Consider the following 19,767-nt stretch of genomic DNA (forward strand, 5'->3'; position numbering starts at 1 on the left):
TGCCAGAGAAAAAAAAGACTCTCTGGATTCTAAGAAAGGGAAAATATCAACAGAAACTTCTGTAGGAGCTGCATTTTCAACAGAACGTGTCTATTTTAATTGGAACACAGCCTTCATTGCAAAAGACCAACGGTCACTTTGCTCAAACACATCATTAAAAACATATCAAAAAGTCATCCTTCATGCTTTCTCAGGCAGAATTCAGATAAGATATTCATACATACAAGTGTAAAGCTAGTATAAATTAAAAAAAATGGCACAGCAATAAATACCATCTATTCTCTTTCCAAAACAAACGAACAAACAGATAAGAAAACACCTTAGGATTTGACAGCTGCACTTTGAAAATACCACACATGACAAGACCATTCCACACTTATGGAAGCTGCTTTTTTGGCACTAGTTCAGTTTTACCCCTTTTCCTCCTATCCTTCACATGTGGTCCTTACATCACTCCCATCTTCCATTTTGGTCCCTGATTCAATCTTTGGTCAACAGTTAAAGGCAGAAAGGGAAATCTAGTGCTCTCCCTGAGTGGGCTTCTGTTAGTGCAGCTTCTTGGCCTGCTAAGTGTGCACAGGAGGAACAGAGTATGACTCACAAGGTAGCAAGGAAGCTTGATGCAGCCCAGTGATTGATGTCCCTTGTATGAAGGGCAGAGCTGCTCTTCCTTACGCAATGATTCTCTTGCAAATAACGCTAGGTGAAAAGTGAAGCTTCCCGCTCAAGTTTGACATTAGGACTAAAGCAAGACGAAGTTTTGCTCAGGTTCTCATATAAGTTCCGTGTGGGAAGTCCCTTTCCTCCCAGACTGCTCCTGCAATGCCCACGAGTTTGCTCCTATAGGAAAAGGTCACCAGGTGACCCCAGTTTCCTACATTTTAGCTAAGGTGTTCCAGCAGTGTCCATCTCAATGTTTGTGCCAAGCTCTGTGTTTGCCCAGGCTCTGATGTGTGAACTGAGACTGCACCACAGTGCTCCAAGGTTGTCCAGCCACATCTAGTCACTGGAAAGCCAACGTTTCTTCTAGAAACAAAACCTTCATGACCCCTATCCTTGTTAACAAGGGATGCTGTTGAATCAAAACAAAAAGGATTATTTACCTCTGGTCTGATTCCAAAGGAAATAGATCAGGCATTAAGCTGCCCTTAGTTGGGAAGAACATGTTAAGATTGCATCTTCATGGGGGAGAAGGACAAGCTTCATGTCTGTGTAAAAACGAAGATTCTTCCACACTTTCCTCAAAATCATTCTTGGCTTTGACAACCCAAGCTTCAGCCTCCCAGAAAACCACTTGCTACTGCAGATGCATGTGCAGGGACAGGAGGTAGACCCTAGGATATACAGCACATTCCAGGGAGGATACAAAAAACTTATTTTCTTATATAAGTTCTTCCTGTCTTTACCCTGACAACAGGGTTCTGATCCTATTCACATTGAAATCAACAGCCCAATTCTCATAAAGTACAGTGGTACCAGACCTTCCAAAACAAAGACAAAGAATACTCAAAGCATCAGCTTGGAGATGGCATCAACAGAAGGAATGTCAAAATTACACACACACACACATTTTTAGGCACAGCAGTTGGTTTCTACTTCAAAATACTTTCATTTAAAGTAAATGAGGTGATGTATCCCAGCCAAAGCACTCTCTGTTATAGCACCTTTTTGCAGAGAGGAAAGGACTTACAAGATTTTTACCTGAATCCACATGGCAGTAAGGTAACCCCAGCTAGCTAAAATGCCTTTTTGGCCTTAAAGTTGCCTGCCATGGAAAGGCATGCTTACCAAAATGGTCCTTTCAGTGTTCCTGACACAGGCTGCAGATAAGAAGGAAGATTCCCTTTGAAGCAACCAGCTCCAAAAAAAAATAATACAATGTTATGACATTTTTGTTTACAATAGACACACAGATACATATAAAAACAAGTATTGTGCTGCACTAATGTGCTTCCCCCCTGGATCTCCATGTGCGGCATAACATAATTATCATCGTATTTTAGGCGTTTTTTCCATACACTATTTAGCAAAGATACTTGTTTACACAGGTAAGAACCAGGAGAAGGAAGTTTCTGGCTGAGCGAAGGAATTGGTGCAAGGACTGTCCTCAGGTGTGCTTTGCAAAGGAAATTTCAGAGGCTATGCCATTCACCAGCAAACTGTGACCACTAGTGAACAGTGAGTGTTGGCCTTCATCTCCACACTCAAGAAGCGTGCAAACTGGGCAAAATTTCCTCTCTTGCCCCAGTCATCTGTTTTCTCCAAAGACGTGGCCAGACGTCCTCTTTTGGATGTACCCAGAACAATCAAATGTGCTGCTGCCCTCAGATAGGTGTGACTGTTCAGTAACAGAGGGTACAGCACTTAGTGAAGGGTTACATTAATGCTCTTCCACCTGCTTCACCACAAGGCCAGTCCAGAGAGCTGAAGTCACCTTCTGCAGATGAGTGGGAACAGACACCTGGTGCACGACAGCACCTCTGACTCCTCCAGTGATTTGCAACATGATTATGCTGCTAGCTCTTTAATAATCCATTCCTTTTTGTGCTAAAATTTGTCATCAGAGACAGGAACATAGGAAATGCCAAGTGACATCAGATCAGTGTTGTAGCTTCTAACACACTCTTGGCTCCTAACACTTGGCTTCTACAAACTACTGGCACCTTGCAGTACCACATGAGCATTGTCTCAGAAGCTCACAGCTGTCGCCAAGATCTCTAATCTACAGAGAATGGCTTCAGCCCTGAAATCCTGAACTTAATCCCTCAGCCAAAATACATATATTCACTGCCCATGATAATATTGGTCTCTTTCACTGATGTCTGATGCTTTTTAGCCTTCCTGTGTTCTTGGCCTTAATGACTTTTGGGGCAAGGAACTCTTCTTTTACTTACATAACATCATTGCACTATACAGTTCATGTCCTTCTAGGTTTAAATCTCCAGGAGACTTGCATGAACCAAAAGAAAGTTAAATAAAGCAGGACCTCTACATAGCAAAGGAAATAAAATATTATATAATAACATAGGGTTAGTTTAAATTCATATCTGCCCTCAGTGCTAAGTAATCAACCAACCTGTATAAAAACATATTTTTCTTAAAATCAAATACATCTTACTACATAAAAATAGCACTGTGAAAGCAAGCCAATTTGTGCAAAAAAAAAAAAAAAAAACGACAAAAAAAAAAAACAAAACAACACCTTTGGAAATGCATGAAGCGTTGCTTTTGTGCTGTATGATAACAGTGAAATGTATTCCTTCCCTAATACTGGTTATCTGCTTTCTGGGTCCTACAGTAAGAAATCCTGTAGACGGCTTACAATGCTTGCCTCTTACATCTTGAACCTCCTGTTGATGAAGAACAGAGTGAAACACTATTAAGGTTTATTCACTTGCAAAAGTTCTGACATTAGGCCTAGTCAAACAGCAAATCAGCATCTGGACTAACACAAAGGCATTTATTTTCCAGTCCCTCTAATCAGTATGTGCCAAACAGTTTGGGGAAAGTTCTCCACAAGGAGCTATGGGGGCCAACAGGGCAAGCCCAGCACTGGGAATCATTTTGGGCAGGTTGTGCTCATCACAGTTAGTAAGGTGTTCGGAGCTCACACAGGAGAAAGGGTGGCTAGAAAGCTCATTCTGGACTTGAAAGCCAGAGCAAATAATTATCAGCGAGCAAAGAGACTCAGCAAAAAAAAATAGCAGGGAAAGGAGGGATTAATCATACGTGAGCAGCCCCTGTAGTGGAGCAAGTGACACTACAAATGCCTCCACTCCTTCCCCCAACCCACAGCTCTGCTGAGAACCTGCACTGCATCCTTTGTGCTCCACAGAGGCCTGCAGGACTGCCAGGTCTCTGTGTGAAGGAAGGGACAAAGAAGGCAGCCCACTCTCTGCTCTTGTTGGTATTCAGCTTCAATGATGGAGAGGATGGAGAGCAGAGGCCCCACGTATGCTGTTCAGCCCTGAAACCATCTCCATCTGTGACCTCAGAGCTGTGAGTGGGTGGGCAGCACGCCACACCGTATGGTGACCACTTGCCAGTGAAGAGGGTCCCAGGGACGGAGAGCAGCCATAGGCTGCATGGGAGATGTGTGAGCTGTATATGCGGAGGTAGGAAGCATAGGGCAGGAGGCAAAGGAATTGAATCTCACCCAAAACTGGGTGATACCCAAGATTCTTGGATACCAGAAGTACCCAAGAAGAGCATTGGGTTAGGAACCACAGTACAGTGCAAATGTGCCATAGATATGGGCAGGGTTCAGTCAAAACAAGGAGCCAGGCAGTGCTGCCAGCCTCCAGATTTTAGCTGATCCCTATTCCTGGTCCAGTCTGATCAACCTTTTACAATCTAGAATAGCTCACTGAGGCTGAGATACATGTGTCAGAGGGTAAACAATGGGGATTCAAAAAATCCTGATGCCTCAGCCTGTTCCATCTAGCCAGCAGACTCAGGATGAAGAGCCTTTCCAATGCCTGCTGGGCAAATAAGACTCTGTGACCACAGCCAGAGATGGATGTGACTACTCTTGGTGAAGGTAGCCTCAGAAAATTCATTCAGGCATAAAAAAGGTAACTAAACCATGAGTAAAATTTTCCTCTTTGAAGATATCCTTTCCAGTATCCCACACCAATAACACCACCTCTTACTGCAGAAAGACAGGATACACCATTCTGATGGGCCAGAACTAGGGACATCTGGAGAGTTGGCATATGTAATACCAAGTTGCAGAACATAAAATTTCCCATAGAAGAAGTCTTATCCCATCACCGATGTGATATTTCAGGCCTTGTGCTGAATTTGTCATTGAAAAACACCAGTGACAAATTCACAGCTGTTACTTATAGCTTAACTCTACCAGTTTGGTATTGGAGGAACAAGACCAGCTAAGATGAAATTTGCATTAAGACATGGCCACTTTGAGAGTGAAATAATTTGGCCAAACCTCCACCATGATATAATAAAACTGACATCCCAACAACCACTACAGCTTTACAATGGGGTCCAAAAACTCTGTCCCATTTACCCCCCATCTCTGTTGTGGCTGAATTTTGCCAATGCTTCATGAGTATCTGTATAGTACCCCCTTGCAGGGAGAGTACAGTTGTTATCTGCAACAAACAGCAGAGAAAAATAAGAGGCCCAGGCAGGCTGTTTGTCCAGTGTCACACAGGATGGTCTGTGTAAGAGCAGGGACTTGAAGCTGGGGTATCCCAGCTCAGAAACTAATGCCTCCTACCATTCTTTCTCCCTGGAGACTTTAGTGGTGTTGCACGGGAAGGGCAGAGTGGGCCCCGTTTCTTCTGTTGCTTTTTTTTATGTGTGCGATGACGTGGTCTAAATTAAAAGAAAAATACAAAGAGACTGCCATAAATTATCCACATACAAAGGCCTTGTTCACATTTATCCTACGGCCCCTCCACATGCTAGCAGGGTGCAAATGAAGATAACATCCCCCTTCACATGCCCACTCCCCCTACCCACATGGTACCTGCTGAGGTAGAATGGAGGTGGAGGGGACTAGATTTCTGGCTTTTCACCCACCATTCCCACTGGCATCTTCATTAAACCGTGGCTTTTCTCTACATGATTTATAGGCATTCAGTGCCTTAAAGTGAGGCTGTGAAGACATTTCCCTACGTTGTCCCCACTGCGCAGGGCAGACACCCTGCACACACACCATGGAGTACCAGCAGGCTGATCGTTTGGTGTCTTGTACTCAAGCTGATACTTACAAATTAGACCAGGAACTAGGAAGAACTGCCACACCTGGATTTACAAGTGGTTTGGTGGAAGGCAGCAGAAGGGCTCAGCTCCCATCACAGCTAGTCACTAGAATTTGGAAGTTTCCTTTCTCCCAGAGGGATGGGGGAAAGGCTTTTCCTATTTGGCTTCATTGTCTTCTCTAGATCCATCAGCACTCATCTGTGAGAGCATCTGTGCCAGCAGTAACAGCTGAGCTTAATGCACTCCAATATCTCAGGCTGAGGGAGGTTTTGGGCTGGGACTATGTCATCGTGATAGTTTAGGAGCCAGCATTGTTCTCTGGTTTCTTTATTTTGGGCTCTGTTAACTCTGCAAGGGCCTGATTTTGCAAATCCTTGCAAAGGGAGAACAGAAAGGCAGTCAAGGAAGCACTGTAAATGAGGACTGGGATTGTCTAGAAGTGATAAAGGATTTGTTAGCTATTTCAAGAAAGGACTGATTTGCCCCATGTCTATAAAATGGATGAGTGTTGAATGATGTTGGCTACAGCAGTTGCACAATGATTTTTAAAGCCATTTATGGAATTTGGATTCCTGACAGCTTGAATGCATTTTACTGATGTCTCATAAGTGTGTAAATTACATGGAGATGTGATGAATAAAAAGCAATAACAAAGGCTAAGCAGGATTAATGAGCAAAATAATTCCCAACTAAAAACCATCTCTGCTCTCACAGTGACCTGAATTAGATTGCTATGCTCTACAAACTTGTTCTTGCCTTTAGCTGCAGATTATAACACAGAAGATACTCTTGTATTGAAACACTGGTATAGATTAAGATGTCTTGACAGTTTGGATTTTACTTAATCAACTACAAGAGCCCTTTCTACAAAACGTATTAATTTTATTCCAGAAAAATAAATTCCCATATACAATTGGGTTTTCATAACATGAAACAATTAGCCATTTTATTGCTAGTGCATATAGGGTAATGTCACATTTCATACAATTTCAGTACAAGTGAAAAAATATAATATATGGCTGATTGAAACTGATAGCTACATTAACATTTATAGATCTATATAGATTTATTTTACAAGCTGTTAGTAGTTCAGAAGGATATCGGTGTTTTAAACTACCAACACTCATATGGCTCCAATTCAAATATATGAATCGCTTGGTGTGCTATAAATATATTCCAAATACATTTCATTGAAGAAGTCAAAACTGTGCACTAAAATATATCAAAAACATGCCTTGTGAAAACACTATAGACAGAGTCCTGACTGTCTACAGAGTGTGAAAATGCCACTGGTGCTAGCATTAATAGCTGGAAAATGAAAATAATGCCATGATGACCAGGATTAGGTGATGGAGATGTATGCTTTCTGTCATCTTATTTAATGAACTGGGACCAAATTCTCTTCTGTTACTCAATGTGAAGCAGGATGAAACCTACAGAAATTAGCAGATTTGCTTCTGGATAACAGCTAAGTGAGCAAAACCCAGAATCTAGTTGGAGAACAGGTGCAGGCTCACTGGTTTCAGCAGAGCTGGCCCCAGGCCTTCACCAGTGGAAATGAGAACAGAAGGTGCTCCAACCAAATTGTTTCCCTCAGGCAGGCAGGCAGGCAGGCAGGCAAGATATGAACTTATCGTCACATCTAGCCAACCCTGCGAATTTCTTAGTGCCTCCTAAGTTTCACATCTTATGAACAGCACAAAGGGCTTCACTGGGGCTGGCAGCAAACAGAAACTTAGGCAAGGGCTTTAGGATTTTCCCAGGTTGGGAAGAATAGACGAAGCCCCTGTGATAGTTAGCATGGGACACATCCTGCTCTTGGCTTCAGCTGTGCCTGACAGCCAACCCAAAGCCATCCTGGCAGCATTAACTTGGATTACCTCTGCAGAGAATTTGCCCAAGGATGAGAGGGCTGAATGCTGGCAGCAAAGAAGGCACTGAGCATCAGATGAGATGGGGAGAGCTGGCAGGGCTGGAATCACAGTCTGTGTTAGCTGGTTTCCCTCCCTCCACTCCTCAACTCTTGGCCCTATTATGGTCCCAGAAACACCAGATGGAAAAATTACATTACTTCTGGTACCACTTTCCCTCCTTCGTACTGTAAAACCACAGAGGAACAAGCATTTTTTTTTCCTTGAGACAGCAGAGGGCATTCAGCTACCTCAAACCTGCTCTGAGGCCATACCCATCCCCATCTTTCTCCAAGGATGCATTGCTTTTGTCAGTGACTTGATTCCAACCCTGCCTTTACCTGCAGAGGAAGCGGCGACAAGGTTCAGCATGGTTATGGCATGGTTATGGAGGAGTGGCAATGTGGTGGTGGTGGTGGGAGGGACTCTGAGTGCACAGGTGGGCTTGCTGGCCAAAATGCTGCTGCAGGACCAACCACAGCCCGGGCTCAGGCCCATCACTTATCTCATCTTCCACTCCAACAAAGCTCGAGTCCACCCCTGCATCTCAGCACAGAAATATTCTCTGTGCTGCTCTTGCTCACTGTAAAATATGACTGAGATAGGCTGGGTTCTCCTCAGGATAGGTATGACCAGCCATTTGCAAGGGGAATAAAAATGAATTAAAAGAGTCTGGATTTGCCAAGCCTGGTTGGTTTTCCCCTGGCCTTGTGTGAGAGCCTTATTCACGGCAAAACATCTTGCCTTGGCTGATATTATTAGCACTCTGCATTGGCCAGTGGAGAAAAAATTTTTACTGCCAAGACATGCTTAGCCTCATCCGCCTGTGCAAGCAGACCCCCAGAGTGATATGGAGAAGGGGCTCCAAAGAAACTGTAACAATATAGATTCTGAAGTAATTGTACTTTTGCTTGGAGAAGAGGGATTGTAAAGGAAGCATTTTTTCCTTGGGAGAACGGCTCTTTATAAAAGAGGATGAGTTGGAGACCCCAGCACAGATACTTCAGGACAGATTTTGCCTCAAATCCTGGCAAAATTCTTGGTTTAACATTTAGGATATGCTAGAAGGTGTTGTTTTAATACAGACTAGGCCAACTCCAAACCCATCTTCAAAACAATATGTGATTTCACAAATACTTTGTCCACATGGTTAAAGCCAGCCCTTAACGTTCTACCCTTGAATAACTCAGGATGTGTTAGCTGTTAAGTCCGTTTGTCTCTTGCCTTACTTGTTTAAAGCTTTTTCCAGATATTCCTGGATCCACTTTAGCTTGGGATCAATGCACACTTGCTTGCTGTTGCTCTTGAGCCTTGCACTGCCAAAGGAGAGAAGTCAGAATGAGTCCCACGCATGACACCCCTCAGCCCGCACACACCCATACACCTTACTCCACTCATAGTTTTGCAACTGCATTACAGTTAAGCTGTTGTCCTTGGACATCATTGCTGCTCTGGGGTACCCCATGAAGAGGCTGGGGTATCCCTGTGATCCTCCAGACACCTCCATAAATATCTCTGACTTCAGAGCACCGGTACAGTTTGCCTCCCCTGTGCTGATTCCTGTGGTCTGTGCTGATTCCTGTGGTCAGCATGCTGGGGAGGGAGAGACGCAGAACATGAATCTAATTCCTATCTGGACAGCTACAAACTGAGGGCGGGGAACAGCTAAATTTAATTCAAAATAACAGTGTGGTAAATACAGGTCACTTCTGCATGAAATTAATTAAGAACAGCTTTCAGACTGAACCCAAAATTGAATTTTTGCATGCTTTGGAAACAGATACCAAGCCATAACTCTTGGATGTCCTGAAAAGGTCTGATCACTCCTTCACTTTTTGTTTTATTCAAGACTGAACCAGCAGGTTGTAGGCAGGAAGATTATTGGAAGTACCAAAGTGCCAGAGGCAAATTTCTCCTTGTACATTCAGTCAGCACTAGAAACAAAAGCAGAAACTTCCTGAGGGGTTTCTCCTGAATATCTGAGCTGCACTTTCCAAGCCAGGCTGTTAGCTAATTTGAATCTGCTAAGAAGCTGCAGAAAAGGAGACAAATTTTGGAAACCTGTCTGAAGCAAATTCCCTGTGGCAGCCGGGGCGGTTTGGGTTACCTGCACAAGAGTAGTACAAACAGCTCCTCACCCCTATCAGCAGGCATGACCCCCAGTACCTCAGGAGAGTGTTTTAGTTACCCCAAAGCATCTGTGCCCTGCTGCTCAGAAGCCTCCCCTCAAACAGCCTTGCCACACAAGTGCCAAGAACAGCAATTTCAGCGAAATGCCCATAGGAGTGAGTTCAGCACTTGCTTAAGCCTTTTGTTGGATGAAAGCCAAAATATTCCCTACTTCATAAAATGAAGCCTGAGGAATATAAAAATGTGGAGTAAGAAGTAACAGGTCAAAAAGTCTCCTCGGTCTGAAGTTATGCAATGACACAGTTGTAACATAAACACATTGAAGATCCAGCCTTGGAAGCCCTGTGCCAATAAAGTGATGAATGGGCCTAATTCATATTTCCCATAAAGCAGTGCCAAGCTGGAGAACTTCCAGTGAAGTGATACCTACAGTGCAAATGGATTTGCTGATGTTAGCAGTGCCTGGGAACTATTAAGCTGGCTGTAGGAGCACAGAACCAAAAGCACACGTATCCCCATTGCATGCAGAGGGAGAGAGATGAAGACCAAGGATGAAGACATCGGTTTTTGTAGGCATCTGTTTCAGCCCCCCCTTCCCTCGTACAGTTACAGTGGAGACCTAGGTTTCTGTAGGGAATGTTCTTCCAGCAGATGTTCTGATGTCTTCTTAGGAGGCAAATAACTAAAATCAATGCTAAACATGCCTATTTCCTTCTGCTGAAAAGCAGGGGAGTTAGGATTGGCTTTGTAAAAGTAGACATTCACAAAGCAGATTTCTGGATTTGGAAAGCTGACTCCCTGAGGAACTGAAGACAAAGCTCTTAGGCTTTTTTTTCAGGTACAGTTCCCCTCAACATAAAGGGAAATGTACTGGAGCAAAAAAAAAAAAAAAAAAAAAAATCCACATTAAAACCATATGAATTCAGTTACATTCTCTGTTCTTGAAAATAGCTTTGAAGTCACTCACACCTTCACTATGTAACAGATCTGCTGAGTTCAGAGTGAAGTTTAGTTAAGAAACTATCTCAACCAGCAATAAGAGAAATCAGTTTTGATTGTCAACTCTTCTTCTAGTGAAGACCTAAGCTCGAGCTTTTAGGGGCATTTGGAGGTAAGTTTTTTGTTTAAGTACTTATTTAAATAAAAGAAAGATGGTGACCTACAGATCCATGTGTTGTGTGTGCCACTGAATCTCACTGCAAACAAACTCAGACCAGGTATGGGGCAAGAACATGTACTGTCAGTGGTTCTCCATTTCAAGCTTTTAACAGTCTAATGACTATGATCCCAGTGATAAGTAAGAGAGAAAACCACACTGTATCCAAGGTTAAATGTCTGTTATCTTCTTGAAACTACTCTCAAAAATTCAAAATCCTCTACAAAGCCTCAGCATTAGGACACTCATAGCATCCGTTGACAGTCCCAGAACACAAATCCATACGCTATTTTCCTTTTGGATGCTTGCCTCCAGAATTGTTTATAGGTACAGATCAGAGTCACAGCTGGTTTTGTAATTTTTCTGAAACAAAATTATTTCTCAAGTAGGTTTACATTTTTTCTCATTGTCCTCCATCAAATCCTAAGGCAGGAGCACAAATTAAAAAATGTGGATGATCCATCCAGAGTGGCTTAAAAAAAAAGAAAAAAGTCATATGAACAAAAGGTTGTGTATCCCTGAGAAATATCATGAAACCTCATCAGTTTTTTTCAATGCAGAAATGTTCTGGATGCTAAAGAATGGATTTTTACAGCATTTAAATTGTAACTGGAAGAGCTCAACATGGATCCACACAGGACCAACAATGGGAGCCCATGTAGTCACACAGACCCTCTCAGACAGGTCAGAAGAAGCTGATGATGGAATCATAGAATGGTCTGGGCTGAAAAGGACCACAATGATCATCTAGTTTCAACCCCCTTGAACCAGGCAGGGTCACCAACTACAAGCCCAGGATGCCCAGAGCCACATCCATCCTGGCCTTGAATGCATCGAGGGATGGGGCATCCACAACCTCCTTGGGCAACCTGTTCCAGTGCGCCACCAACCTTTGAATGAAAAACTTCCTCCTAGTATCTAATCTAAAGCTCTCCTGTCTCAGTTTAAAATTGTTCCTCCTTGTCCTAAGATGAATGCTCATTTTTGTCATACTGGAAGAATGACTGGACCATGAAAAAGCCAACCCAAAAGACCTTCTTAAATCTACTCCCTCTCCCCCTCCGCCCCCCCCCCCCCCCCCCCCCCCCCAAAAAAAAAAAAACCAAAAACGAAACCAAACCAAAACACTCCAAAAAGAATGATCCCACTCTTCCTGAAAACTGGTGTTTCCTTTTCGTCAAAGATTAAGAGGTTATTTTCCATTGGGAACACAGCATTTCTGTCCTGCTATGATCTATGACTTAGTGGAGTCAGACACTGCCTGGTAAGGGTGCCCTTAGGTCAGGCCAGCACATGTTTAGGAGCTGTACATCTGGGGAAGGTTACAGAAAATCTAGAAATTCGTTTTGTCTGTGGAAATGCAAGTTATTGGAAGAGTCAGGTCTCAGTAAAGTTTTTATCTCAAGGATGTGAAGGCAATTGGCAACCCGTATAATGTTCCTGCCCACGTGCCCATGATAGAAGCAGGACATGGGACCGCATGGATCAGAGGTGGAAACTCCCACTAGAAACACGTGTGAGGGGTAAAACATGGTCCTGCCATATCTGATACAAGGAAAGAAGAGGTGAGCTGGAAATCAGGGCATGTGACACAGCCCTAACTGCAGCAATGGAGAATGCTAGCCAGCACACAGAGCAGGAACCAACTATGTGGTGCTCCCTTTTGACACCCATCTGGAAAGAGTAAGAGACTTACACAATCTGAAGTGAGCAGTTGGGGGTGGAGAGGATTTTGAGGTGTTTAATGTTGGCCCTCGCCACGTTGCTCTCGAAGAATCGACAGGGGCATCGGTATGTCAGGCTGACGGGCTTCTCTGCAGGACACGGAGAGAAAGGACACGTTACTCCCTCTGCTCCCGAACGCACAGAGCAGGGTTGCAAAGCCCTCCGAACGCGCAGGTGGGGGGGAAAAAAAAAAAAAAAGAGAGAGAGAGGGAAAAAGAGAGAGAGAGAGAGAGAGAGAGGAGAGAGAGAGAGAGAGAAAGAGAGAGAGAGAGAGAGAAAAAGCCGTGGCTCTAGAGCTCTAGAGGAGCGTTTACCCCCAGCTCGCAGCGCAGTCCTTTCACCCCAGTCTCCGGCCCTTTAATCCTGGCGCGTGGGATTTGAGAAAGACAAAAGAAGAGGGAGAGAAAATGGAGATAAGAAAAGGAGAGATTAGAATAAGGAGCTCTGCATTGTGCGGGGATGCTCTTGGTAATTAGACAAGATAAAGGCCGAAAGAGGGGGCACTTGTCCTCCGTGTTGTTCTCGCCAAACGACTCTGACCCGAGGCCAAATTAGAAGGTAGCCAGAAGAAAGCGATGAATTCCAAAGGGCTCCGATCAAACCGGCTGGGCTCAGGTGCAGCTTTCAGCGGGGACTTAGCGGCTGCAGAAAAGCCCCGAGTGGTACCGACTTTCCCAGGGCCCAGAGCCTGACCTTTCTCCACCGCAGCCCAACTGCTGCCAGAGAAGTTCGCACATGCAACCGGGAATGCGAGATTGCAGTGGGTTTGCAGGAGAGATGCCGTAGACCCCCTCCAGCCTGTGTCAAAGGAACAGAGCTCACAGAGACAGCTCTCAACGGTGTGCAATCCATACAGGGATCAGGGACTACCAGGCTGTTTGAGTGCCTCAACACTAGCACCACAAGGACAGAATTAAGTTTACTCCCTAGGTTAGAAGTCAGTGGTATATATGCATGCCGAATGGAGAAAAGCTGCCTGGCTCTTGCACAGCATCTGATGCAGTCCTACTAGATGGTTTCTCCATGGAAAGACTTAATTACTGGCAACCAAGTACACAGAAATTAGGCCTTTGCTTGGTGTGGAAGCTTCAAAGCCCCCCACACAATAAAACACAAACACACTAGCGCTATCTGGAAGTCAAGACCGAGCTGTCTAAAATTCTAAGTGATATCCCATTGGAGCAGTTTTCAGCCTCTGCAAAGAGCCAAACTGATAAAGGAAGACATAAGCCATCAGCTCTGGCTCATGCTGTTGGTCAGAGCTGCATTGATAGGGCTTCAGATCCCACAGGGTAATCTGCCCCTCCAGTCTGTTTATACACATGGAGCACTGAGCATCTGAGCCCTGCTGCCTTAAAGGCAGAAGTGAAAATGAAGAGTGGGAAGGGCTGAGAATCCCTAAGCTGCAGAAGGTGAGAAAAAACACAGCTCTTCTAAGTGCAGCTGATGGGCACGCACACTGCACATTTGCCAGTGCCTGACCCCAGCATGCATAACCACAGACAACAGGGTGAAATTGCCCTGTCCGCAGGAGGGAAAAGCCTTTTTTCTGAGTCAGGATCAGGACAAACACAAACAACTTCATCGGTGGAGCTCCTACAGATTCACATCTGAGTCTAGACTAGAAGTTCACATATTTGGAGTATATTTTCCATCAGTTTCATGGCAATCAGTCAGTCCAACATGAGTCAATAAATGGGAGGAGAAGCTCCCGTCTGTCATGCACAGATGGAAGGAGAGCTTCAGAGTGAAGACATGGGTTGTGCTGAATGGTGTTAGCGATGGAGAAAGGCATGAGGATCTAGCTACATATCAGTATGTTTGAATAGGAAAGGGAGGCTGACATCGCATGCAGCCGTACAGCAACTCAGCACAGCTGCACAAGTACCTCCACAAACTTAGAGCTAACAAAGTGAGTATAAGTTTCACCCTAAACAACATGTGAGAGACAAACTCACATTTGTGATAAACTGTTCAGTCCTATGATGGAGAATGCAATCCAGTCCTCTACGAGAGTCAGAGAGGGACTTTCAATCCCATCCCACTCACTTGGAATCAGAAGGAGAGAAATTGCGACTATCACTAACTGGTCAGTAAGTCACAGGTACAGCAGCACCGACACTGAGGCTGCTAACAGCACCATTCCCAATGAGCTGACACCTCCTGCCCAGCGCTCCGGCTCTGAGCCCAGTCAGGCTCCTGCTGGGACACCCAGTGCATGTGGCTTCCCACAGCACGGGGATCCTGCTGTCCTGAAGCAGGAGGCTGGAAGCACAGCCAGGCTCCTACCTCGAGGCTGACACACATCTTACTTACTGCCTTTCAAAATTTGAATCCAATTGTTCCACGCATAGTAGAGCTGATTGAGCTAGTTGTTCTCTGAAACTGCACTGCAGGAACGAAAGCTCTGGGGGTTTTCTATGTGTAACAGACACTGAATACAAGCTTAGGCTGCCTTCCTGTACGGTCTATTAATGGTACTGTTACACGAAGACACCAGTTTGCATGGAACTAACTCTGTAGGAAGCTTTTGAGAAGTTTGGCATGTTTGGTTGAAATAGTCAGAAGTTACAGCAGAGCCAGACCCTATCCAGCCATCTCACTTCCATCCCATCAGTCTCATTTCCTTACACACAAAGAAAACAGCCTTTTGGACTAGGCTAGAAGAATTTCTAGATTGTCTTCCAACTGAAAGTTCTGCTAGCTCTGAACAGCCACCTGTGTGGACAAATCCTTGCTAGTGACAACACGCTCACAGAAATCCCCTATAGAGCAGATGCTGTAGACCTCCCCTACAGGAGTGTTGCTGTGGGCACTTCGATGGCAGCATCGTTTTACTGCTGCTCACCCAGGTCTGCGTTTGTCAGTATCGGGAGAGGGCTGGCAACTTCTTAAGATTAGAACAGCTCCATATCCCTAAGGAGTAAGGCTGCGGTAGGCAGAAACGACTTCACCATGGTGGCTGAGAAGTGCTGAGAGTTCACCTGCCCTGCAGGACAAGGCAGCCCGGCAACTCTGCAGCAGGGCTTAAAGCAACACAGGACGTACGAAAACTCTGCAAGTTCGTGGTCTCTCCCCTTACCCAGATCTTCTCTGGCAGCTTTAAGCCGTCTCCCCACTCCAGCAGCCACCCCACGATTTCATCTCATCGTGCCACAAAGCCCCGCAGCGTTGCGACGCCGGCTCGAGACCGAGCTTTGCCTTCGGCACCGCGTTATTAAGATCATCAGGAGCAATTAACTCCCACCGGTTATACAAAGGTGCACGTTTCCCTGCCTCGGCAAGGGAACACCCAAGTTTCGGTCCCCGAATGGGAAAGGCGTTACCGAGCCGGCGGCTCTCGATGAGGGGACAAAAGGTGGCAGCTTGCAGCCGGACAGGGGCTATCGGAGCCGGCCGAGGAAGCAACTGCCGCGGCCGGGTCCGGGCAACACGCGTGGACATGCAGCGTTGTGCCACTGTCCCAACGACAAACATTGCCGCCGGCCTGGGATACCCAGGGTAGCCCCTGCACGAAACCTCCGGAGCTGGGAATCCTGTCCCACTTTGGCTCCGATCGAGGCAAAATACGGCCGCGAAAGAGGACTGGAGAGGAAGCGAGCAGCCGCCTGTTTCTCATTTCTGTAACTTTTTTTTCCTTTATAGAAATAAAAATGCATATGTTTAAAAAAAATAGAAAAGAAAAATGAAGAAAGAAAAAAAACAAAAAACCTCCCTGTGCCCCGAGCGCCTTTGCAAGCTTCCCCAAGCAGCCCGCGGGCCGGGAGAACAGCACGGAGCAGCCTGCAGCGAGCAGCCCCGGGGCAGCAGCGCACCCACTCCCAGCTCCGGGCCGGGACTTGGCCGCCCTGCGCAGACCCGGCACGGCGGGCGGCAGGCGGCTGACTTACCCTCAGACAGGGAGATGACCGCCAAGGCAAAGGCGAGCAGAGCCAGAGCGCGAAGGTCCATGCTGGCGACGGGGCAGGCGGGCAGGCTCAGAGCGGCTCAGCTCGTCCCGGCGGCAGCAGCACTCTGCCGGAGTCCCCTCCTCCCCTCCGTCTATAGAGGGGCCGGGGGAGGGGAGGCGGGGGGAGTAGCCAGCCTATGATTTATTGCCCGTGGCATGTTATTACATCCTTCCTCCGCTCAAAAAATGCTTGGAAAGGGACCAAAAAGAACGAGGGCTCGTCTCTGCGCTCCGTCAGCCTCGCGGTGCCCCCCAGGCAGAGTTCCTTCCCTCCCCCCCCCACGCGGGGCTCTGCACAACAGCGGAACCGCGGGCATCGCGGGGGGAGAGCTCCTTCCGCGGGCTCTGCCCGCCTGGCACAGGGCAGCCCGAGCCCAGCGCTTCATTCGCAGCTGCATGCCTGGGACGGGTGGGGGGACATCCTGCAGTGTCCCAGTGTTCAAACCAGGAGGAGAAAAATCCCCTTCCACTCCCGTGGGCGCAAATCTAGACTTACACCGGCACCCTGGACATTGCATCCGGCACCTCATACGAAGCATCTTCATAGTTTTTCCAGGGGATTTCTGGGGGGGAGAAGAAGGGGGAGTTAAAGAGAAGGAAGCTTTCAGTTTTGCTTCTCCGTGCTTAGCTCCAAACACCATCTTTTCACCGCAGTAGCCGAACCTAGCTCTACATCTGCTGCCCCATTTCATCTCCTTTGTGGTGCAGATGCTGCCAGGCTCTCTGGCACTTGGGCTGACAGCCCCGCAGCACCGTCAGGGTAATGGCCCTGAGCTCGTCCTCCGTCTGCCCCATCACACCGGGCCCTGTTTGTTGCCATTCAGCACTTTAAATAAACATCGAGGCTTTGATTGAACTGGGACCCCCTGGGCTGCATAGAAAGCAGGCGCCCTCCGAAGGGCTGGGGGAGAGCGGGGAACGGCGGGGTAAAGCTAATCCTGGCCTGGAGGTGGCTGAAGGACACGGCCACGATGCCACCGGACAGCAGCACAGGAGGACTGTACCCTGGGTAACTTCGAACCCCCTCAGCTCAGGAGGATGGAAACAGCTGTCCGAGCAGGAATGCAGTGCTCTGAGCCATGAACTGGCTCCCTCCCCTGCAGCAGTTGGCAAAGGATTATCACACCCAGCTCCCCTAAACCTATTTCTTGTTCCTTGTTTACTAGGGAGACCTGAATATGCTTAGGCTGATCCTGCTCCCCTGCTTAGTTTAGGTAAGCCAGCCCAGTAGCGCAGGAGCCTGCTGCACTGAAAGGGCCGATAATCCCATTCAGTGCCCCCAGCCTCGCTAGGAGATCCGTGACAGCTGTGACGTTCTGCAGGTGTGGGAGAAGAGAGGCTTAATCCCAGTGCAAACACTGCTGGGAGCAGCGCTGTCCCACCGCTCGGCTGGCACACCGGGACGGCCGCACTGCCCCAAACGTGTCTGCTGGTGCTCGGGGCACAGAGAAGAACCGCCGCACCCGGCGCTGAGCCCCAGCCCTCCTCCATCGCTCCGCTGCTGCGCTGCCGCTACTGGGAGAGAGAGATGTTAAAGTAACGGAGCTCAATCCAGCCGCATGCGGTTCGTTCAAACTGCGGTTTTCCACCAAGAACTAAGTGTTACCTGCGACACAATGATTCTAAGATTCAGATAGCAACAAAGCAAGAAATATGATGCAAAAAGAAACAAAGAGAGGGAAAAGCAAAAAAAAAAAAAAAAAAAAAAAAAAAAAAAAAAAAAAAAAAAAAAACCACCTCACAACGGGGGTTTTGTCGTTTGCCTCCCAAATCTAAAATTAGGAACTCGGGGTAATCTGAACAAATTCTACACTTCGAAGGAAAAATCGGATGGCTTAGCAAGTGTTAAATTCCTTGAAAAGCTCGTTTTAACTTAGTGTTAACTCCCACAGAATTAACCACTGGGTTTCTGGATGCAGAAACCCGGTGCAGCTGGGGGCTGAACCTTCTCCTCCACCACCCAACTGCCCTCAGAAGTTCCCTGGGGCTGCTAAATCCGATCTGTTATCCGAACATTGGTAAAGAAAGGATGAATTCAGAAACCTTACCAACAGCCTGGTGTGGATTCCAACACAGCTTGAGACAGCCTTTTCTAATAATACCAAATTCCAAATTTTTGCTGCATTTGAATCAAATTACATTTCCTCCTATATGAGAAGATAACACAATTTCTGTTGCTTATAATTTTAGACTGGCATAGCCCAGCACTGAAATCACTGCCATCAGAAGTTGTTTTAAACCCCCACAGATTATTTGAAGACATTTCTGGCCAATAAAGCACAAACTAATATTCTTAAGAAACATTTTTTTTATGTGAGTTAAGAATTAAGATAAGTTTGGGAAAAGAGTATGCCTGATTTCATCCTGTTTACACTAATAGCATCTGACTGCGACCTCCCCTAATGCTTCTTGGGCTTATTTTCTGTAACCAAACTAACCACAGTTTTTGGATGGCCACAGTGTTCACGCAGCATCTCTGTTTAAGTGGAGGTAAGATTTACAGCACATCTCTCAATGGAGTGAAACACATTGCAAACCAAGCACATTAATTCCAGGAAACTCAGTGGTGTAGAGTTAAGGTTAATTACATTTAGAAATCTATATGTATTAGGCTGTGGGGCTGCATAATTAAGATACCAAATCGACTTATCTCTGCCTTGTTTTAACATCACACGAGCCCACATGAAAATAACTGGATAACAATTATCTCATCCATAGGTGCAGTTCCTTTTCAAGACACAATTTTGCAAAAACAAACAAACAGATGCTTAAACTGCTCATTTCCAGACTGCACAATGCTGTGATGGCCACATGAGAAAGGAAACTAAAATGTTGATATTAAACTTGCATGACTGTTGCAGAGTATCTTACAGTGCAGAGTTCAGCTGCTTGGAGATTGATTCTTTTGCAACTTAATACTGAATTTCTCTCCTTTATCACGTTTTCAAAGAAACTAAACAAAACCAACACAACAACAACAAAACAAATAATCCATATAAAGCTTTTCTTTCTTCAGTTACTGACTATATACCCTTATATTTATCTCTATCTTACAGTCTTGTTTTACTTAAGAATTTTGTTGTTGTTGTTATTGTTTGTTTGTTTGTTTGTTTGTTTTAAAAATAACCTTATTTTTGCAACACTCCAATGTGTGATGTTTTTGCCTA

General features: G+C 45.9%; 1 protein-coding gene across 1 annotated transcript; it reads right to left on the reverse strand.

The window, feature by feature from the left end:
• Positions 1-3,318: 3,318 nt before the first annotated feature.
• CXCL12 (C-X-C motif chemokine ligand 12) lies at positions 3,319-16,602 on the reverse strand (the record flags this gene model as incomplete). Its single annotated transcript, XM_079536607.1, has 5 exons — positions 3,319-3,350; positions 5,243-5,340; positions 8,870-8,956; positions 12,623-12,740; positions 16,542-16,602. 5 exons carry the CDS (start codon positions 16,600-16,602, stop codon positions 3,319-3,321), a joined length of 396 nt encoding a protein of 131 aa, XP_079392733.1.
• Between the last annotated feature and the right edge of the window lie 3,165 nt (positions 16,603-19,767).

This window comes from Tetrao urogallus, assembly GCF_951394365.1.
Source record: "Tetrao urogallus genome assembly, chromosome: 5".
NCBI classification, from domain to species: domain Eukaryota; kingdom Metazoa; phylum Chordata; class Aves; order Galliformes; family Phasianidae; genus Tetrao; species Tetrao urogallus.